At 36.7% G+C, this 20221-nt stretch overlaps 1 protein-coding gene across 24 annotated transcripts in view; it reads right to left on the minus strand.

Annotated features, from left to right (window-relative positions):
• Positions 1–14784, minus strand: part of MAPK8IP3 (mitogen-activated protein kinase 8 interacting protein 3) — an 89240-nt gene extending 74456 nt beyond the window's left edge. For all 24 annotated transcript variants that reach the window (XM_074279608.1, XM_074279605.1, XM_074279597.1 and 21 more), the window contains exon 1: positions 14300–14784. In XM_074279608.1, coding sequence (XP_074135709.1) covers positions 14300–14617 — 318 coding nt within the window. In that variant the 5' untranslated portion in view covers positions 14618–14784. The remainder of the gene's footprint in view (positions 1–14299) is intronic.
• Positions 14785–20221: the final 5437 nt, after the last annotated feature.

Below are 20221 nucleotides of genomic sequence, written 5' to 3' on the forward strand. Positions count from 1 at the left end.
AGGAAAAGAGGAGATAGTAACTGGAGGTGAGGGGTGGGGAATTGAGTGGTTAAGGGATTAAAAGTCACCAATGATTTGTTGGAGAAAATATCACCAAATAAGAGAATTTAAAATGGAAAGATATCACTTTAGATAATGGTGAAGATAAGTTTTATGGGAAGATAATTTAGGAAAGACATCTATAAAAAAGGTGTTGGTGCTAAAAATTGGGAAATGGATACTAAGCACCAACAAAGATTATTAACACATTCCAAGAAGTTTAATTTGAAAATGAACTGGCACTATAAGATTGAAAAAGTTTAGATCTTGACCAGCAAACACTTCAGCTTGCTAGTGGATGGAGATGGCAGACATGGGCAACAACTGGTTTAACATAAAATTCATTTGTAAACTCTCATAGTAGAGTTTGGCAAAAAATTATAAATTTCATAAAACTCCAAGAAGAAAAAGGTAAAGAAATTTATTTAAAGGTTGGGGAGAGACCCTACAGTAATTCATCTCAAGGGCATTCAAGTATGTAATTGAATGACACCCCCCCCCAAAAAAAAGCTGTTGACATTTCATTAAAAAATTCTAAAATTTATTTATTTGTTTGTTTATTTATTTATTTAGCATTCTTCTCTTTTTAAATCCTAAGTTGCAAATTCTCTCTTTCCTATCCCATTCTACCACACACTTAAGTAGTCAGGCAAATATGATATCAATTACACATGTGAAATCATGCAAAATATATTTCCACATAAGTCATGTTACAAAAAAAATAACAAAGTGAGGAAATTATATTTCAATTTACACTCAAGAGTTCATTAGTTTTCTCTCCAGAGGTGGATAGCATTTTTTCGTCCTGAGTCCTTTGGAACTGTCTTGGATCACTGTATTAACGAGAGTTGCCAAATCTTTCACAGTTGATCATGATTATAACATTGCTGTTACTGTGTACAATGATCTCTCACTTCTAATTTATTAACCTTGCATCAGTTCATAGGTCTTGCTTTATTTTTCTGAAGCCATCCCTCTCATCATTTCCCATAGCTCAATAATATTCCATCGCAATCACATGCCACATCATGTTGAACTATTCCCCAAAAGATGAGCATCACCTTAATTTCTTATTCTTTGCCACCACAAAAGAACTAGAAATATTTGTGCATAGAAGTCTTTTTTTTTTCTTTGATTTCTTTGGGATCAGACTTACTAGTGGTATTGTTGGATCCAAGGATGATGATTCTTAGCTTCCAGTTAACCAATTTTATTTTTTCCCCTTTCTAGTCTCCCCCTTTTCTCAAGACAATTTAATTTTTCCAAAATACATGTAAAGATAGTTTTCAATGTTCATTTTTATAAGATTTTGTGTTCTGAATTTTTTCTCCCTCTCTCTCTAACCTTCCTCTTCCCCAAGACAGCAAGCAACCTGATAACAGTTATACAATTACAATCATTTTAAACATATTTCCATATTTGTCATGTTGTGCAAGAAAAAATTAGATCAAAAGAGGAAAAAAAACCACAAGAATGAAAAAGCAAACAAAAACAGATTGAAATATCATACTTCGATTTGCATTTATTCTCCATAGTTCTCTTTTCCAATTCTAATTTTTAAAGAATTATTACTTTCAGTGAGATTTTGTACCTCATTTTTCACATGGCCAATGCTGGGGTTTTTTAGTTTTTGTTTTGTTTCAAGGCAGTTAGAATTAAGTGATTTAACTGACATCACACAGCTATTAAGTTTTACGTATCTAAAGCCAAATTTGTACATAGGTCCTTCTTGACTCCAGAACTAATGCTCTCTCTACTTCAAGATCTAGCTGCCTCTTTCCCTTTCGCCATTCTGTTTTTTAAGGAGTTCTTTTCTTCAGTGAATTTTTGGGCCTCTTTCAGCAATAGGTCAATTTTTTAAAAAAGATATTATCTTCTTCAGTATTTTCTGAGCCTCTTTTGCCAAGCTGTTAAATTCTTTTTTCCTAATTTTCTTGCATCATTCTCCTATTCCCAACTTTTCATCTAACACTCTTTATCAATTTCTTTAATTCTTTTCCAGGAATTCTTGTTGGACTTGAGTTCAATTATCATTTTTCTTTGAAAGTTTATTTTTTGATGAACAGAATCAAAGTGGTAGAGAGTAAACAGGTTCTTGCCTGAGCTCTTCCTGGCTTCCCTCAGATCAAAACTAGATCAAGCTGGGTTTTGAATGTGACAGAATCCACAATTATTTGGAATGCAACAAATTTCCAACAGAAGATATTTTGAAAGAATTTCAGGAAAGTTTCAATTGGGCCAGGATGAGGGGTGAAAGTGGAGGGGAATCAACCCCGCACAGGAGAGGCCTCCATATGCCTGGGAAATTACTAGGAGGGTTTTAGCCAAAATACAGCAGTGTTGGATACTCTGTTCTGGTTTAGAAGCCAAGGATCAGCAGACTAGCTGTGAGATATACCAGGCAACTACAGAAGACAAATAGTGAGCTCCCAATCCCCAGCATAACCAGTGGGACTTGGCCATGCCCATCTTCAACCACAGCCCCAGGGCAGTGTGAAGCTCCTGTTGCCTATAGAGGAAGCCTGGGACAATTCCCTTTTTGCCCTAAAAACAGAACCTTACTCTTTAAAAATAAGCAAAAAAGCAAAAAGACCGCTGATCATAGATAGCTATTATGGAGACAGGGAAGAACAGATCTGAGAACCCTGAGAACTAAAATGCAAAAGTCTCCAGAAGAAGCCTCAAACAGTGATATGAGTTGGACTCTAATTCAAAAGGCTCTCTTGGAAGAATTCAAAAAGGATCTTAAAAAAGAGACGAAAATTGGGAAGGGGGGGAAATGAGAGCTTTGCAGGAGTTAAGAAAAGGAAATCCAGAAATTATCTGAAGAAAACTCCTTGAAAAACAGAATTGGTGAAATGAAAAAAGAGAACAACTTCCTAAAAAATAAATTGAGGAAATAGGGGAAAAGCCCAATAAACAAAACAATTCATTTAAAAATTCAATTGGCTAATGCAAAAGGAGCTGAAGAAAGTAATTCACTAAAAATTAGAACTGACTAATTGGAAGTAAATGACTCAATGAGACATTAAGAATCAGTCAAACCAAACTAAAAAAATGAAAAAATAGAAGAGATTGTAAAAACTCATTGGAAAAACAGCTGACATGGAAAATAGATCCAGGAAAGACAATCTAAGAATTATTGTATTACTTGAAAACCATGATGAAAAAAAGGGCCTAGATAATATCTTAAGATATCTAGTTATCTAAATAATCAGGGACTAAAATACCCATTGAAAGAATCCACCCATCACCTCCATAAAGAGACCCAAAAATGAAAATTCCAAGGAATATCATAGCTGAATTATTAGATTAGACAATGCCTCTAATCCACCACTCTCTTGTCAACATTTCTATAACATAATTATTTTTTGTTGCCTTTTTTTTGGGGGGGGAGATGGGATCTCCTGTCCATTGATGACAATAGAGCTAGAACAGAAGAACATCAAAGTCCACAAAGTGCCACTAAAAAAAATAAAAATGAGAAGAAAAACCGGAGAAGAAAAAAAGTCTATGCAGAGGAAGTCTATGCTGAAAATAATACACTTTAAAGAAATATGGTCACATCTTATCTCAAAGTATCTGAGAGATAAAGATACAAAACACTAGAGAAAAATTATCAATCAACCCATAGAAATTTATTAATTGCCCAAGTCTAAAGTGCTAGGATGGAAAAACAAAAATCCAACAGTTTCTTCAATTGAAGTGCTCACATACTATTAGGAAAGACTGGAAGGACAAAATAAAAGTCCTTCAAAATGAACATTGAAGGTAATTTCTGGACTGAGAACACTATATTTGAGGGGATCAGGAAATATCTCAAGTAGTCCCTGGCATTTGAGTACAGATTTGAAGGAAAACTAGGAATTCTGAGAGGAGATGAGAAGATGAGAAAAGTGCTCTCCTAAAACACAGAAACAAGACTTGGAATGGGGAATGATAAACAGATCACTTTGGCTAGACCAGTGTTTGTGAATAGGAATAAAGCATAATAAGTCCAAATAGATAGAATCTCAACCTAAAAAGGTTGTGAAAAGTTTAAATAACAGAGAAACTTGAATTGTATCCTACATGTAACAAGGAGCCACTGGAATTTATTGAGTAGGAATGTGACAGTATCAAATCTATACTTTAGAAATGTCATTTTAGAAGATGTGAGGGATGGATTTAGGGAGGAAGAGATTTGAACCAGGAAAACAAATAGAGAGATGATTGTAATAATCAAGTGGAGAGATGATAAGAGTAAATTAGGGTGTTAACTATCTGAATAGAGAAAAGGGGATAGACAATGAAGAATCAAGGATAACTATGCTTATAAATTAAGGTGATGGGAGGACTGGTGGCATCCTTGACAAAACAGCAAAGATAGGGGAAGAGATGAGGTTTAGGAAGAAAGATAATGAATATTGTTTTGGAGATAAATAGCTCTTGAAATACCTACAGACAATACAAAATATTTAAGTGATCTGTAATATGAGACTGATTAGAGTTCAAAAGAGAGACAATGGCTAGGTATATAGATCTGGGAATAATTTCTGAGATATGAGAAGAACCAAGAGAAAGCAGTGTGACAAAAATCCAGAAGACGCACTAAAAATAGTAACTATAAAAATATCCAAAAATACCAGCATATATGCTACTTTGTCATCTCTACAAAATCTTTATGATGTACCTAAACTACAGATGGACCAAGGGCATCCTTGATAAAGGTATGAAAAGAAAGCAGGCAGGTTTTTGCAAATGATATTCTACAGCTGAATACATTTTCACAGTCATACAAACTAAAAATATTAAATTCCATTGTACTTATTATTTTTATTATTAAAAATCTGATTCAGCAAAACAAATTGTCACTTTAAAGATTCTCTTTAGATAAGGTATCTCCCATGCATATCTAAATCATACAAGACTTGTGAAGATATAACAAAAGAGGTGACTGTATGAATACCCTCTGATTAATGTTCACAAAGAAGCCATAAAATTGGTAGGCAAATTATTTGCGAGATATATCTGCCATCACAGCATTATTTCCTATAGATGGTGAGGTCCTCTATATTTCTTTGAGATGTTACTGTACTGATGGAACAAACACTGAAACACTGCTGTATTTTTAAAGTTAGATCCATTATCGCTCAAAAGTTTAGCCAAACTATCCACATAGGAAGGACCAAGTGAATGAAGAATTTCCATTGTAGACTCTGATATGAAACTGAATGGATATTCCTTAAGGCTGGTTCAATAGCATATATAACACTGCAAATGGACAATGAATTAGTCTTATACCTGAAGGCTTAATTGTCTTTAGGAAACTGTCCAATGCTTTTAATGATCAAATATGTTCAAGTACTTTGAAACTTTAAAACACATGTTGTTTATTATTGATAACTTTTTTTTTTTTTTTTTTTTTTGGCTGAGGCAACTGGAGTTAAGTGACTTGCCCAGGGTCACACAGCTAGGAGGTATTAAGTATCTGAGGCCCCATATTTGAACTCAGGTCCTTTTGACTTCAGAGCTGGTGCTCTATCTACTGCGCCACCCAGCTGCCCCCATTATTAATAATTCTAAGCTTCTCCTTGAAACAAAATCCCATCTTTTTAAACATGAGTGAGTGATCTTAATTCTCAGATGATGAAATTGAAATTATATCCACTCATATGAAAGAATGTTCCAAATCACTACTGATCAGAGAAATGCAAATTAAGACAACTCTGAGATACCACTACACACCTGTCAGATTGGCTAGGATGACAGGAACAAATAATGATGAACTGGGACACTAATACATTGTTGGTGGAGTTGTGAAAGAAACCAACCATTCTGGAGAGCAATTTGGAACTATGCCCCAAAAAGTTATCAAACTGTGCATACCCTTTGATCCAGCATTGCTGCTATTGGGCTTATATCCCAAAGAAATACTGAGGAGGGGAAAGGGACCTGTATGTGCCAAAATGTTTGTGGCAGCTCTTTTCGTAGTGGCTAGAAACTGGAAGATGAATGGATGTCCATCAATTGGAGAATGGTTGGGTAAATTAAGGTATATGAAGGTTATGGAATATTATTGCTCTGTAAGAAATGACCAGCAGGACGAATACAGAGAGGCTTGGAGAGACTTACATCAACTGATGCTGAGTGAAATAAGCAGAACCAGAAGATCGTTGTACACTTCAATGTTGTATGAAGATGTATTCTGATGGAAGTGGATATCTTCAACATAAAGAAGATCCAACTCACTTCCAGTTGATCAATGATGGACAGAAACAACTACACCCAGAGAAGGAACACTGGGAAGTGAATGTAAATTGTTAGCACTACTGTCTTTCTACCTAGGTCACTTACACCTTCGGAATCTAATACTTAACATGCAACAAGAAAATGGGATTTACACACATATATTGTACTAGGTTATATTGTAACACATGTAAAATGTATGGGATTGCCTGTCATCTAGGGGAGGGAGGGGATAATTTGGAAAAATGAATACAAGGGATAATGTTATATAAAAAAAAATTACTCATGCATATATACTGTCAAAAAATTTATAAATAAAATTAAAAAACAAAATAAAACAAAACAAAAAAACATGAATGGTCTTCAATAATCTCCTAGAATTGCATGTCAAGGAAAATAAAATTTCTGAAGACAATACATTTACACTCAAGAACTAGCCAGGAAAAGCAATGCAAAGGATAACATTATTGATGTGATACCCGAAAAAAACGCTAGCCACTCAGGTAAACTATTAGATATTTATGCGATATCAAGAGATCTATACTAGAGGCAGGGAACTTTTTTTTTTTTTTTTTTGCCAAGGGTCATTTGGATATTTACACCATACAAAATTATGAACTTAAAGAACTTAAGCAGTGGGAAGTTGTCATCATCAGACCGAATGATTTCACTCACCTGGACATTCCCTACCCCAGTTCTAAAGAAAAGACTTTAGCATGTGGGATGGCTCTCTTGCTGAGAATTTATGGGAGGGAATGGATAAATGTTGAGAATAGGATTCATCTTTAGCTTTATCTTTGATTCAGCAGTGTCTCTACTGCATCTATACCACAACGAAATAATAAAAAAGGACCCATGTGTGCAAAAATGTTTGTGGCAACCCTTTTTGTGTAGCAAGAAACTGGAAACTGAGTGGCTGCCCATCAATTGGAGAATGGCTAAATAAGTTATGGTATATGAATGTTATGGAATATTAGTTTTATAAAAAATGATTAGGAGGATGATTTCAGAGAGTCCTGGAGAGATTTACATGAACTGATGATGCTTAGTGAAGTGATTAAAGCCAAGAGAACATTGTACACAGTGACAAGATTATACAATGATCAATTCAGATGGACATAGCTCTTTTTCATAATGAAGTGATTCAGGCCAAATCCAATAGACTTGTGATAGAGAGAGCCATCTACGCCAGCGAGAGGACTATGGGGAGAGTGTGGATCACAACTTGATATTTTCACTTTTTTTGTTGCTGTTTGCTTGCATTTTGTTTTCTTTCTAATTTCTTTTTCTTTTTGATCTGATTTTTCTTGTGCACCATGATAATTATAGAAATACATATAAAAGAATTGCACATATTTAACATATATTGGATTACTTGCCATCTAGCGGAGTGGTAGGAGAAAGGAGGGAAAAAGTTTGGAACACAAGATTTTACAAGAGTGAATGTTGGGGCAGCTAGGTGGCGCAGTGGATAGAGCACCAGCCCTGAATTCAGGAGGACCTGAGTTCAAATATGATCTCAGACACTTAACACTTCCTAGCTGTGTGACTCTGGGCAAGTCACTTAACCTTAGCCTCAGGAAAAAAAAAAAAAAAAAAAAAGGAAGGCTGAGACAGGGACATGATCAAGGTGCCAACCTTCTTTCCACAAGAGTGAATGTTGAAAATTATCTATCCATATGACATGAAAATAAAAAAAGTTTTATTAAAAAATAAATCTTTCGGTTTAAACCAGTAAAAGGGGTGCCACATTGATAAAATCACAGAAGAAAAAGATTAAGTTCAATTGACTGGTTTTCTTGTTCATTTGTTTTGTTTTTCCTGGTATAGATTCAGGTTGAAATTTGCCAAGAAATAGAACTTACACTGATTTCCATGAAAATTTTCTTTTAAAATAAATGAAATTAGGGGCAGCTAGATGGCCCAGGGGATAGAGCACTAGCCCTGGATTCAGGAGGACCTGAGTTCAAATCTGGTCTCAGACATTTAACACTTTCTAGCTGTATGGCCCTGGGCAAGTCACTTAACCCCAACTTCCTCAGCAAAATATATATATAAAAATAAAATAAATGAAATGAAATAAGCTTAACAACCCATTAGCCTATTTAATAGTCCTTATCCGAGTGATATTATGATCTATATGACAGGAAACAAAAGAAATGTCTTTGTCCTATAGAATTCACATTCTTAAAATAGACAATCATGCTGATGTAAATAGATACATAAGAAAGCAGGCTTTATGAGTCCACCTACAGGAGCACAGATGGAATCTTATTTCTTAAGGAAGCAGAGTCAGAAAAAGAAAGCTGCTTGCTGCTAAAAGTAGGGTTAACAAGGGATTCTATCTTCCTTTCAATAAGAGAAGACTTTAATGAACATGATTGAAGACAACCAAGGTAGTCTACCTCTGTCAGAGTAAAAGATTTTATAGGAGAAAGCTTAGAATTTTCAGAGGTTTGTTTAACTCGAGCATAATGTTAGAAAGCCAAAGTGATCTGCATCCTAAGTTATTTTCGATGTAATTAATGACTTCTCATTTTGTGGACACTACTGCCAATGTATGTGTTTAACTATATATTTTTTTAATTAAAACTGTTTATTTTCAAAATATATGCACAGATAATTTTCAACATTCACCTTTGCAAAACCTTGTGTCTCAATTTTTTTTCCTTCTCTTCCTCACCACCTAAATGGCAACTAACCCAACATATTAAACATGTACAACTCTTCTATACATATTTCCCCAATTATCATAGTGTACATGAAAAATCAGATCAAAAAAAAAAAAAACAAAAAAAAAAAAACACAAGCAAACAACAATTAAAAAGGTGAAAATGCCATGTTGTGATCCACACTACATGCCCACAGGCCTCTCTCTGAGTGCAGATGGCTCTCTTTACCACAAGACCATTGGAATTGTCCTGAATTACCTCACTGTTGAAAAGAGCCACAATGGTCCACCAGCCATTGTAGATTCTTCTTGTTGCTGTGTACAATATTCTCTTGGTTCTATTCACTTGACTTGGCATCAGTTCTTGTAAGTCTCCCATGGCCTCTCTGAAATCATCCTCCTGATCATTTCTTATAGAATAATAATATCCATATACCATAACTTTTTCAGCCTTCCTCCAACAGATGGGCAGCCACTTAGTTTCCAGTTTAACTATTAAAATGTCAATTTTGTTCCCAGAAGATTGCCCACTAGATCTTTTCTTTATATAAAGAAATGATTTAAAGAGAAGTAGATACAATCTTTGATAGTGGAAGTATCTGCCTCAATTATATCAGAGATGCTTCAGTATAAATAAGTAATCATTCATGAAAATCTTTTCAACCACTATAAGTTCCTTGAGTCCCTCATCTTTATATTCCCTTAATGTCCATCAGTGGCCCATGTACATATAACTTGACTCAAGAGACAAATATTTTTTGATTTGAAGCTATAAAATATTCAATAGTTTGTTACTTCTACTCTAACTTCTAACCAATAGGGCCCTAAGGACTTTTCCAGAGTTAGTAATAGTAGCAATGGCCAACTGGCCTCTCTGGATTCAAGAATAAAAATGGATACTTGCCACTTATATAATCTAGGAATCTTGTCTGATGACCACATTGGGGGAAAAAACAAAACAAAACAAAACAAAACAAACCCAAACAACTAAAAGTAAGAGAAATACAAATTAAAATAACTTTGAGATTTCATTTCATACCCAGGAAATGGGCAAAGATGATAAAAATTAGAAATCAATACTATAGGAACTAAGGAATTATGGACAAATCACTAAAATTCTTATGTTGACCCAAAAATTTCATACCTAAGCCTGACAACAAAGATTAATGGTAGAAAGAAAGGCCTCATGAATACCCAAATATTTGTAGCAGTATTTTTTTTTTAAATAACAAAAAAGCTAGAATCAAAGTAGGTGCCTATCAATTGGGGTGTAGCTAACCAAACTAATAAAATTGCACAGCAAGAAATAAATATGTAGAATTCAGAGAAACATGAAGGAACGTTTTATGAACTGATGTTAAGTGAAGAAGGAACATTCCAGAATGACTACCAAAGTGCCCATGGGTATATATGTATGTATGTATTTAGAAACACATATTTTAAAAATTGCGTTTTTCAAAGGCCATATTCTGTTTAACCATAGAACTAATACAATTTCTAAAGGAAAATTAATATGTATCCATGTATGAAAACAGAATTCTAAAAAACCAAAAAGTTCCAAATGATTGATTATAAAATATACAGCCTTCAGAGATCTTAGATTTTAAGCCTCTTGCTAGCGATGGAGCAGATTATGTACATAAATGTTATATATACTATTAATATTGGCTGCTATACTAAAAAATGTTTCAGATAATCTGAAATAAATTAAATGCATTACCATTGTTTATATCATTTTAAAAAAATGCATATAGATTGGATAATTTGTACATGGAATCTCATCATTAAGTACTTGGAACTGAAATTTAAGCAAGGAGGATTAAACATAATAAGCAAGCTTCCTTAGTAGAAGGGTAGTAAAATACTAAATAAGTATCATAATTTATGTGACTACCTACATACATGTAGAAAATTTGTTCCCATTTTCAGAAAAAAAAATCTCTTATATGCACAAATGATTTGGAACTTTTTCTGTTTTAGTTTTCTTAAGGAATTCACTTTTCTATACCCCTGATGATTATGGTACAACTATGATGTGCTAACTTGAAGAGACAAATAGCAAAAGTTCTAGTCAATACATTTCAATGGTTTCATCCCCAAATAAATGCTCAATGTAAGAATGGCACCTGAAAAAACTGCATCACATAGATATATACATACACTCAAATATTTGTGTATTATTGTTTTTGCCACGTAAGCAATGATAAAGTGTTACAAAGTTAATTTAAATATGCATGTCTCTGTACTGCTTTTCAGTTGTCACTGTTCTCAGTTTAGAGAAATAAATAGATATGGCTAGAGTACAAACAATTCCACCTAAATGCAGATCAATCTCTGAATTCCTTTAGCTGTATTTACTAAAGATGGAAAGTTGAAAATAGGGCTATTTGCTTGTATTGTTCAAGGCTTATAACTGAAAAACTGTAAGATTTTCCCAGTTCAGAAACATGCAGGGAGCTCAAGTTACCCATCTCTGACTAAGCCTTCTTGAGCATTGTAATTGGGGGAGGGGACCGATAGCATTGGTTAGAAATTTTATGAGTGTGAGGTGTTCAGCCACATAACAGTAATGTTAACTTTACCCTTCTCTTTTATGTTTCAAAATGAGATCAATAATTTTTCCTTTAATAGATGCAATATAAATGCTGACCTTATTCTGCTATTGTCCTGAGATATACAATTTTATATTTTCCACAGACCACATTTATTATAAGCAGCAATTTAGGAATGGTTATAAACAGAAAGAACTAAGTTTGCATGTAAACTGCATTAGAGATAATTAGGCATAATAGAGTCAGGGTTAGGGTCTGATTCAGAAATCCAGGCTTTGACACATCATCAGATGCTATTGCCCTCTTCATTTTATAGATGGAGAATCAGAGAAGGAAAGAAGCTAAATGAGTTACTTGTTGAGGATCACAAGTAAGTGTCTGAGATTTCATTTGAATTCATATCTATCTTGCTCCAAGCCCAGTTGCTCCATTAACTAGTTCTTCCATCGGGAGGATTCCCGGCAATTCTCCTTAAATTATAACAGAGTAAGGATCAACATTTAACATGTATTGGTCAACCTGCCATCTGGGGGGGGGAGAGGGGAAAAATTAGAACAAAAGGTTTGGCAACTGTCAATGATGTAAAATTACCCATGCATATATCTGGCAAATAAAAACTATTAAAATTTTAAAAATTTAAAAAAAAAAAAAAAGAGTAAGGATCTAGTGAAAAGATCTTTTAAGGTGATGATTCTGCCCCCCTCACTAACACCCCCGAAAAGAATTATAAATATTGGGGAAGGCTGCCTAGGCATTTACTGTAAAATCTGATAAAATGTTAATTCACGAGATAGGTCATCTTTATTAAGCATTGCACTTGGAGTCAGGAAGACCTAAATTCAAATCCAGCCTCACACATTTAGTCAGTTTCTTCAATCATAAAATGAGGATAATTGTCCCTATTACATAGGGCTATTGTGAAGATCAAATGAGGTAACATTTATAAAGTGCTAAGCAAGGTATGCTACAATTCAGCATGGTAGGTTGCTTATTCCTCTTAATTCTTAAAGTTTCTTGAATTATATCTTAAATGAATAATTTATTTTAATATGGGATAGTGGTGAAATACTGAGGGCATCAGGTTTATTAGAGAGCAGTGATAGATACCTATAAAGCATAGAGGAATCAGACACAAACACAAGATTTTGGTACAATAGTTCCTCTAATACAGGACCAGAAAATTACTGTTGTATTCAGAGAACTCTTCTTTTGCCTTGAAAAATTGACTCAGGAGAAGCCATTGGACTTAGTATCATTAGACTAAAAGATCTAGTTCTGAACTAGCCACTATCAACAACCATGGGCCAAGTACATGAACTTTAGGCCCTGCATTTCCCCCTCTGTACATGAAGGAAATGGTTAGATGATCTAAAGCTCCTTTCAGCTCTAACATGTTATGATGTATTATCTTTAGCATCTCTACTTGTAAAGAAGAGGTTCAGCCCTTTATCAGCTATTGTAATCAATTTTAGACAAACAAGGATTATCACTATCAACTAAGAAATACCTTCTTGACTAAAAGATGAAAAAGTCTGTCACTATGATAAACATTAAGTTCATTCAGCGGCTTCCTTTATCAAAACCTTTCTTAAATATCACTAAGAATACATCCTAGCTATGTATGGTTTTAAGAAATTCACGAGTTCTTTCCATTATTTCTGCTTTAAATCAGTATCATCATATGGACAAATAAGAACAGGGAAAACAATATGTACCATCTCACAAAGGAGTTTAGAAGCTTCCCATATTTCAGTCAGAGTTTGATAAAGAACCTTATTTTTGCAAAGTAAGAGTAGTGGCATTGTATATAACACATCACTTTCTTCCTGATCCCCGAATATTTAAATTGGATCATATGCTGTTTTCTAAGTAACAAAGTAAAAATATTTCCATATCAAAACCCACACTAGAATTTTCCAGGTTGTTCTATAGATGGGGGCAACCTGGCAAATGTAGAGATTTAAAGGGCAAAAGAGTTATTACCAACAAAGCATGAACTCAGCAGTAACCTTACACAGAAACCAAGAGTAATTTTACCTAATGAATGCGACAGAAGCTTCTGAGCTTTGGGCTCTCATTGCGCGTTAGAAGCAATTACCAGCTGACTCTTCCGCCCCCAACCATAAAAAACGTGGACAGAAGGACACAAGGGAAAAAAGCTTTTCCCACTAAAGGCTCCAGGCTGCAAGGAGGATGTTTAGGAGCGACAGCAGCGCTGAGGGGCTGCTGGAGGCCAGTAACCGGGGCTTTGGGCAACATTCGGAACCAACCAACCCCGGCTGGAGTCAGCATGGGCTTTGGGAAAGAAAAGACGCAAGCGGTAAAGGTGGGGGTTCTATTTCGGAATCACGGCCCAGAAGCTTCCGCCACCAAGATGCATGTGACCTTGGGCATCCCCGGTGGGACTGAGCTAAGTGCTGGTGGGGATATTCCGGGTGACCTCTGGCTGGTCAGAGGGAGGCTTTCGGCCCGGGCCACCGAAGTAGGGATGCTTCTCCCTTTCCCTCGGTGGGTGTGGCCGGAAGGAAGAAGAGAAGGCTGCAGAAGCTCCCGGAGGCTGTGTGGGGCTCCGAGGAAAGGAGGCGGAGGTGAGCAGCGTTCCTGGAAATGATAGGGGATGGCGGGATAGTGGGAGGGAGTGACGGCGGGAGGGGGAGAGAGAGGCCCGCAGCTGGGAAAGGAAAGCAAGCCTGCAGGGCCCAGAGGTCAGAGGCAGGGTTTCCGGGGCGGGGCGGGAGACCATTCCACGCGCCCCCCCTCGGGCCAGGCTTAGCCCCGCGCTCGCGCTCGCCCCCGACTCGCAGCCTACCTCCTCGGCCTGCTTGCGTAGCGCCTTCTCCCGCTCGTACTGGGTGAGCAGCTGCTCGTTGTCCTCGCGCAGCAGCTCGAGCTCCACCTCGTGCTCCTGGTTCTCGCTGAGCACCGAATCCAGGTTCTCGAGCACGTTCACCACCAGCGGCATCAGCTCCTTCACCACCTCCTCGTCGTAGCAGCTGATGAGTCGCTCGAACTCGCGGTAGATGGAGCCGGCCAGGCCCGACACTCGCTCCGACATCACCGAGCCCGAGCAGTAGTCATCCTGGTACACCACTACCCCGCCGCCCTCGTCCATCTGGATCTCCATCATCGTGGCTACCGCTGCCGCCGCCAGCGCGGCCTGATGCCTTCCCGGCCGGGCCTGGCTGTGGTGCTTGTCGGCTGTCTGCTCCCACCTCCCGGGTTTCCCCAAGGCCGCTGCAGCCGCTCTACTCTGCCTGTCACCTCCGCGGCTCTGCCAGTCATTCACCCGCCGGAAGTCCCGCCCCACCTCCCGGAAGTCTCCGCTGCTCCTCGGGAGAAAGGGGAAATGAACGTTTCCCAGGCAACTGCCTGAAGGTCTTCTTACACATCCCCGCTAGGGGGAGCCGAAGTCTTGAGGGAAAAGAGGAGCGTGCGCATTACTCCATCAGAATCTGAGGTCTTTTCGGGAGCTCTTCTGCCGTTTCCGAAGTCTGACTCCCAGATTTATTAGAAAGGTTCTCCTCATTCACTAAATCTGGCTCAGACTGCCTGGAGGACAGGCCAAGAGACGCAGAGAAACGGGGCGGGTAAGGATGAGAGGCAGAGAAGGGAGGCGGAGACGGAGAGTACTGGCGAGATACAGAATGAGGGGGCGAGATACTTGTTTACAATTCCACAGTTTATTCAGGTGCAGAGCAGTGCAAAGTTTAGAGACTACATTCTGCGGTAGGAAAAGCGGGTTGAAGCCAAGTGGTGGGTCTTTATGCTAATGTATTGGAACCTAGAGAGAGTGAGGAGCTCCTGGAGTTCGTTGGAGAGGGCCGGCCAGAGTCAGACCAGTTTTAGGAATGCTGTTTGAAGATTGGCTTAAAAAGGGGGGGGGGGCACCTAAACAAGGGAGGCTAATGCAATAATCTTAACTAAATGGTGATGAATGTGTGAGCTAGGATAGTGGTCACGTGAATAAGAGACGAGGACAGATTTATGTTTATAAAGAACTTTTGGGAGGTAGAATCAGTGAGATTTGGCAATTATTGATTCAATGGGGTGAAGGAGAAGAGAGTTGAGGAGGATTTCAAGGTTTCAAACCAGGATGACTGGATAGAGGTGTCCATCCTAAATTTTTATAGTTGTTTGGTATTTTTAAATATGTTTTATATGTATGTTTTTTATAGTTGCTTTGGGTAAGTTTGAGTTTGAAATACCTATAGGATTATGTAGTTAAAATGTGTTTGATGGATAATTAGCAATCAAGACTAAAGAAAACTAGGGTTAAACCTGCAGATTCGGGAGTCATCTGAATTGAGATCATAATTAAACCCATAGAAGCTGATGAGGTCACCAAGAGAAAATGAGAGACTAGGAGGAGCTACCTTTCGAATCTGTAATTAAGGTGAGACACTTCAAAACCAAAGATAGATCACAGAAAGTACAAAATAAACGTTTTCAAAAGAATTATAAACCAACCATTTAAGGAAAAAAATGCTCCAAAGAAGTAATAAATGATTTCACCTCATACTCATCAATTTGCAAAAACAAAATTATAATAGTCTTAAAGGCAAGTGGGGAGACAGGCACAATAACGTACAGATGATAGAGTTATCAGCAGTTTGTACTAATAATACATAATAGGTTGGTTTGTTTTTTTTTTTTGTAATAGCAAAAAACCTGGAAAGTAGTTGCCTATCAGTTAGTGAATGGCCAAACAATGTGTCACAGAAACGTAATAGAATATTATTGAATCAGAACAACTGAGGAATATGATGAATTTAGAGAAACACGAAGGCTTGAATGAACTGATAAATTGGAGAAAGCAAAACCAGGAAAATATACTAAGCAGCAGCCATTTAAATAAAGCTAACACAATACAATTCCGTGATTAATATGGAGTCCAAATTACAGATGATGAAAGTCTCTTATGGGAAAAGGGGTGGATTGTCATCAGCCTGGGGACTATATGATTATTCCCTGACTGAGCCTGTGGGGAATAAGTGACATCACATTCTGCCATATTACCACTAGTCCCCTGTCTGGCTTTATTTGGAAAAAGAGAAATTTACTTTTAATCTGCTTCAACAATCATCTGCCTAGGGGCAGCTAGGTGGCACTGTGGATAGAGCACCAGCCCTGAAGACAAGAGGACCTGAGTTCAAATGTGTCTTCACACACCATTTCCCAGCTGTGTGACACTGGGCAAATTTGCCTCAGCCAAAAAACAAAAAACAAAAAAACAAAACCCAATCATTGAGTCCATGTGCTGCTTCTCACTCCATCCCCCAACCCCAAATCTTTTTTGTAGCTTCACATGCTGCATAGTCCCCCAAAGTCTTCCTGAAAGAGTGAACTTCTAGAGATGTTACTAATTTATCCAAACTCATTCCTCAACGACCAACAAATCTTCCAGTTACCCAGGCTTGCAGTTTTAAGTGCAGACCCTCATCGCTTCATTATGATGGCAATAACCCCTGGATTGGTGGTCCTTTCTCAAGCCTCTCCCTCAACTGTCAATTTAATTTTCCTAAAAGCTTAGGTCTATATTGTCACCATATTCAATAAACTCCAGAGACTCTGGAATCAAAACTCTGGTAAAGATGCTTGAATAATATGGCCTCCTACCTTTCCAATTTTATGCATCATTTCCTTTCTTCCTCCCCTCCATAATACTTTGTGATCCTATTCTCAATACCATACCTTGAACCTGACCTTCCTGACATTTTCTCTGCTGTCTTCCATACTTGGAACATTTTTCCTCTTTATCATTTGTCCTCCTTGCCTCCCTTCAAACTAACAGTCTCTTCAAGAATAATTTCTTGATGCCTTTAATATTAGCATCTATTATCTCCAACTTACATGTCTTATGTCTATATATATGCACATTTGTTCACACACATCTTGTTTGTACACACTTATTTGCATATTGCCTCTTCGAAGCGCTTAGAAGATGAGCTCTTGATAGCATTTTTTGCTTTTTTATATCATGTCTCTAGTACAATACAGGGGCATATTAAGCACTTAAGCAATTCCCTGACCACATAAACTATCTTCCCAAACTAGAATCTTATTGCAAAAAATATATATTCCTTTGTTTGGCTTTTAAAACCCTTTCAAATTGGGCTCCAGTCTATCCATATTATTGCCCTTCTTGGGGCATTTAGAGTCGTCCTTGCATTTTAGAGTCCAACTAAACTGACTTTTTTTCACACATGATACATTAACTTTTCTATGTATTGTATTACCTGTCTCCCACACCTGAAATAATTTTTTTACCTCTGCCCCAGAATCCCTTATTCAAAAGGTAATTCAAACAGAAAGCTTTCCCTACCCTTCCACTAATGCCTTATTGCCCTAAAAACTATTCTTTGTATATTTTACATATACATATTTTTTCCCCCAACAAATATTACTGCCTTAGGAGTAAAGATAGTTTCATTCTTTTTTCAGCACTTAATGAAATGTCTGACACATAGTAAGCCCTCAAATAACTGTTAATTAACACTGGGAGTAAATTAAATTGCCAAGGAAGATTATTTAATTCTAAGATGCCATTCTATACTTTTAAATTTTCTTTATACTTCACTATCTCAGTTCAATCTCCTGACCCCTGATTTTTCCTAAAAGGATTAGAAATTGGCTCCTATTGAGTAGATTTTCTTTTGTACTCCCATCTCCTATCCCCAGTGATTAGCACCATGTCTGACTCAGGATAGTTAATTTCATTCATAGAAAAATTTGGAGTAAGAATGGTTTGGCAACACATTTTGAAAAACAGTATATACTTACTGATGAATAATATAGGCAAATATTTCCTAATTTTTTCTTTGCTGCATGGAGGACTAAAGTAAGAGATAACAAAATGGAAGAGAATGTTTTAGTGGAGATGGATATTGGTATCAAACTCAGAAGTGGGGCAGGAGGAAGCCCAGTAATCATGACCTGATTTACTTTTAAAAAGGACCCACATGCAAAAAGTTTTGTAACAGCTTTTTTGTAGTGGCAAGGAATTAGAAATTGAGTCAATGACCATCAACTGGGGAATGGCTGAATAAGATATTGGCATATGAGTGTAATGGGATATTATTGTTCTATAAAAGAAATTAACAACAGGATTTCAGAAAAGCCTGGATGACTGATATGAACTGATGCTGAATGAAATCAGGAGGACCAGAAGAATACAGTATACAGTAATAGCTAAGTTAAGTGATGACCAGCTATAGACTTGTTCCTTAGCAATTTGGTGATCCAAGATAATTTCAACAGACTTGGGATAGAAGGTGCTATCCACATCCAAAGGAGAACTATGGAGACTGAAGATGGATCAAAGCATAGTATTTTCACCCTTTTGGTTTGCTTTTTCTTGTGGTTTTTATCCCTTTGGTCTGATTTCTTTTTTTATGACAAATGTTGAAATGTATGCAAACAAATACTTGCTGACTGATGACAGCCCTAAGAAGGATACAAAACTCATTTTCAACTTTAATCAAATGTTATTACCATTTCCTCAAATGCAGATATATTACTAAATCGTTTGCCATATAAGTTTAAATAATTAACACTATTAGCAAGATCATGTTGTATACATACAACTCCCTTGATCAATGGTAGAAACAGTGTCTCCATGAGTTTTGAAAGGAATAGAGGACAATTCTCAAAAGGCAGCTATACTGCAGTGAATTCAACTGTGAAATATAATTTAGCAACTCAGAAAACTAAATTTAGAAAGCTAATTCCTGAAGGGAAACCAATTTGACATATGATTTGTGTTCAAATGTTCTAAGATATTAAGTGCCAAGGAGGGTGAGGACCAATATAAATTCCCACCTTTAATGCTCTATGTTTTTTCTTAACACACAAAATTCATTTCAGCACCAGTAACTGCCTTCTCATTTTCTTGCAGAATTGAATTTTACATAGTATCATTTTGATATCACACATAAAATAGGAGCTATACTTCATTAATAGTTGACTGGAAAGAATGATACTTGGACTGAATAAAAAGCATGAGGTAAATATAAAAAAATACATGATTAAATAGGAAAAGGTGTGCTTCATTTAAATTTTGCCTAATTCAAATGCCTAACAAAAATAATAGGACTAGACATGTCACACCCTATGAATCACTGTATACTTTAAATGAATCACTGTATACTTGAACAAAGCACAATAATTACAGCAAGTAATCATCCTTTGATTTGTGTTATTCAGTACCTGATTACGTACTATTTAATGCCTCAGTAAATTCCTCTGAATCTAGATACTGCTAGTTTTGTGCTGGACTTGACTCACTGAAGATACTGGTTAAAGCCCACATCTGGCACTTATTAGACCGTGTGATTTTGGGTAAGTCTTGCAATTTCTCTGCCTGTTTCCTCACCTGATAAAAGGAACCAGTGGTTCCTATCTTCTTAAGGGAGGCTTGAAGGATAAAATGAAAAGGAATAGAAAGCACTTTGCAAACTGTCAGTAATTAAGGAAAAATTTTATGTGTGGAAATAATTTAATTAGTGCAGTGATACTAGGTTCTACTAAAAAAAAAAATTAATCTAAAAAGCTATATTATCTCTTTCAAGTAACCCTATGAATTAACTTAATGCTATTTTTTTCCTGCAAAGAAGTAAGGAGTATGCCCTTTTCCCATAAGTTTTCAAGTGGGGGGTTGGGGAGGGAAAGAGGAGAGAAAAGAGAATGTCATCCTAAGTACCATAATTAATCCCATAAACATGTCATTCCTTAC

This window comes from Sminthopsis crassicaudata, chromosome 1, assembly GCF_048593235.1.
Source record: "Sminthopsis crassicaudata isolate SCR6 chromosome 1, ASM4859323v1, whole genome shotgun sequence".
In the NCBI taxonomy this organism is placed as follows: domain Eukaryota; kingdom Metazoa; phylum Chordata; class Mammalia; order Dasyuromorphia; family Dasyuridae; genus Sminthopsis; species Sminthopsis crassicaudata.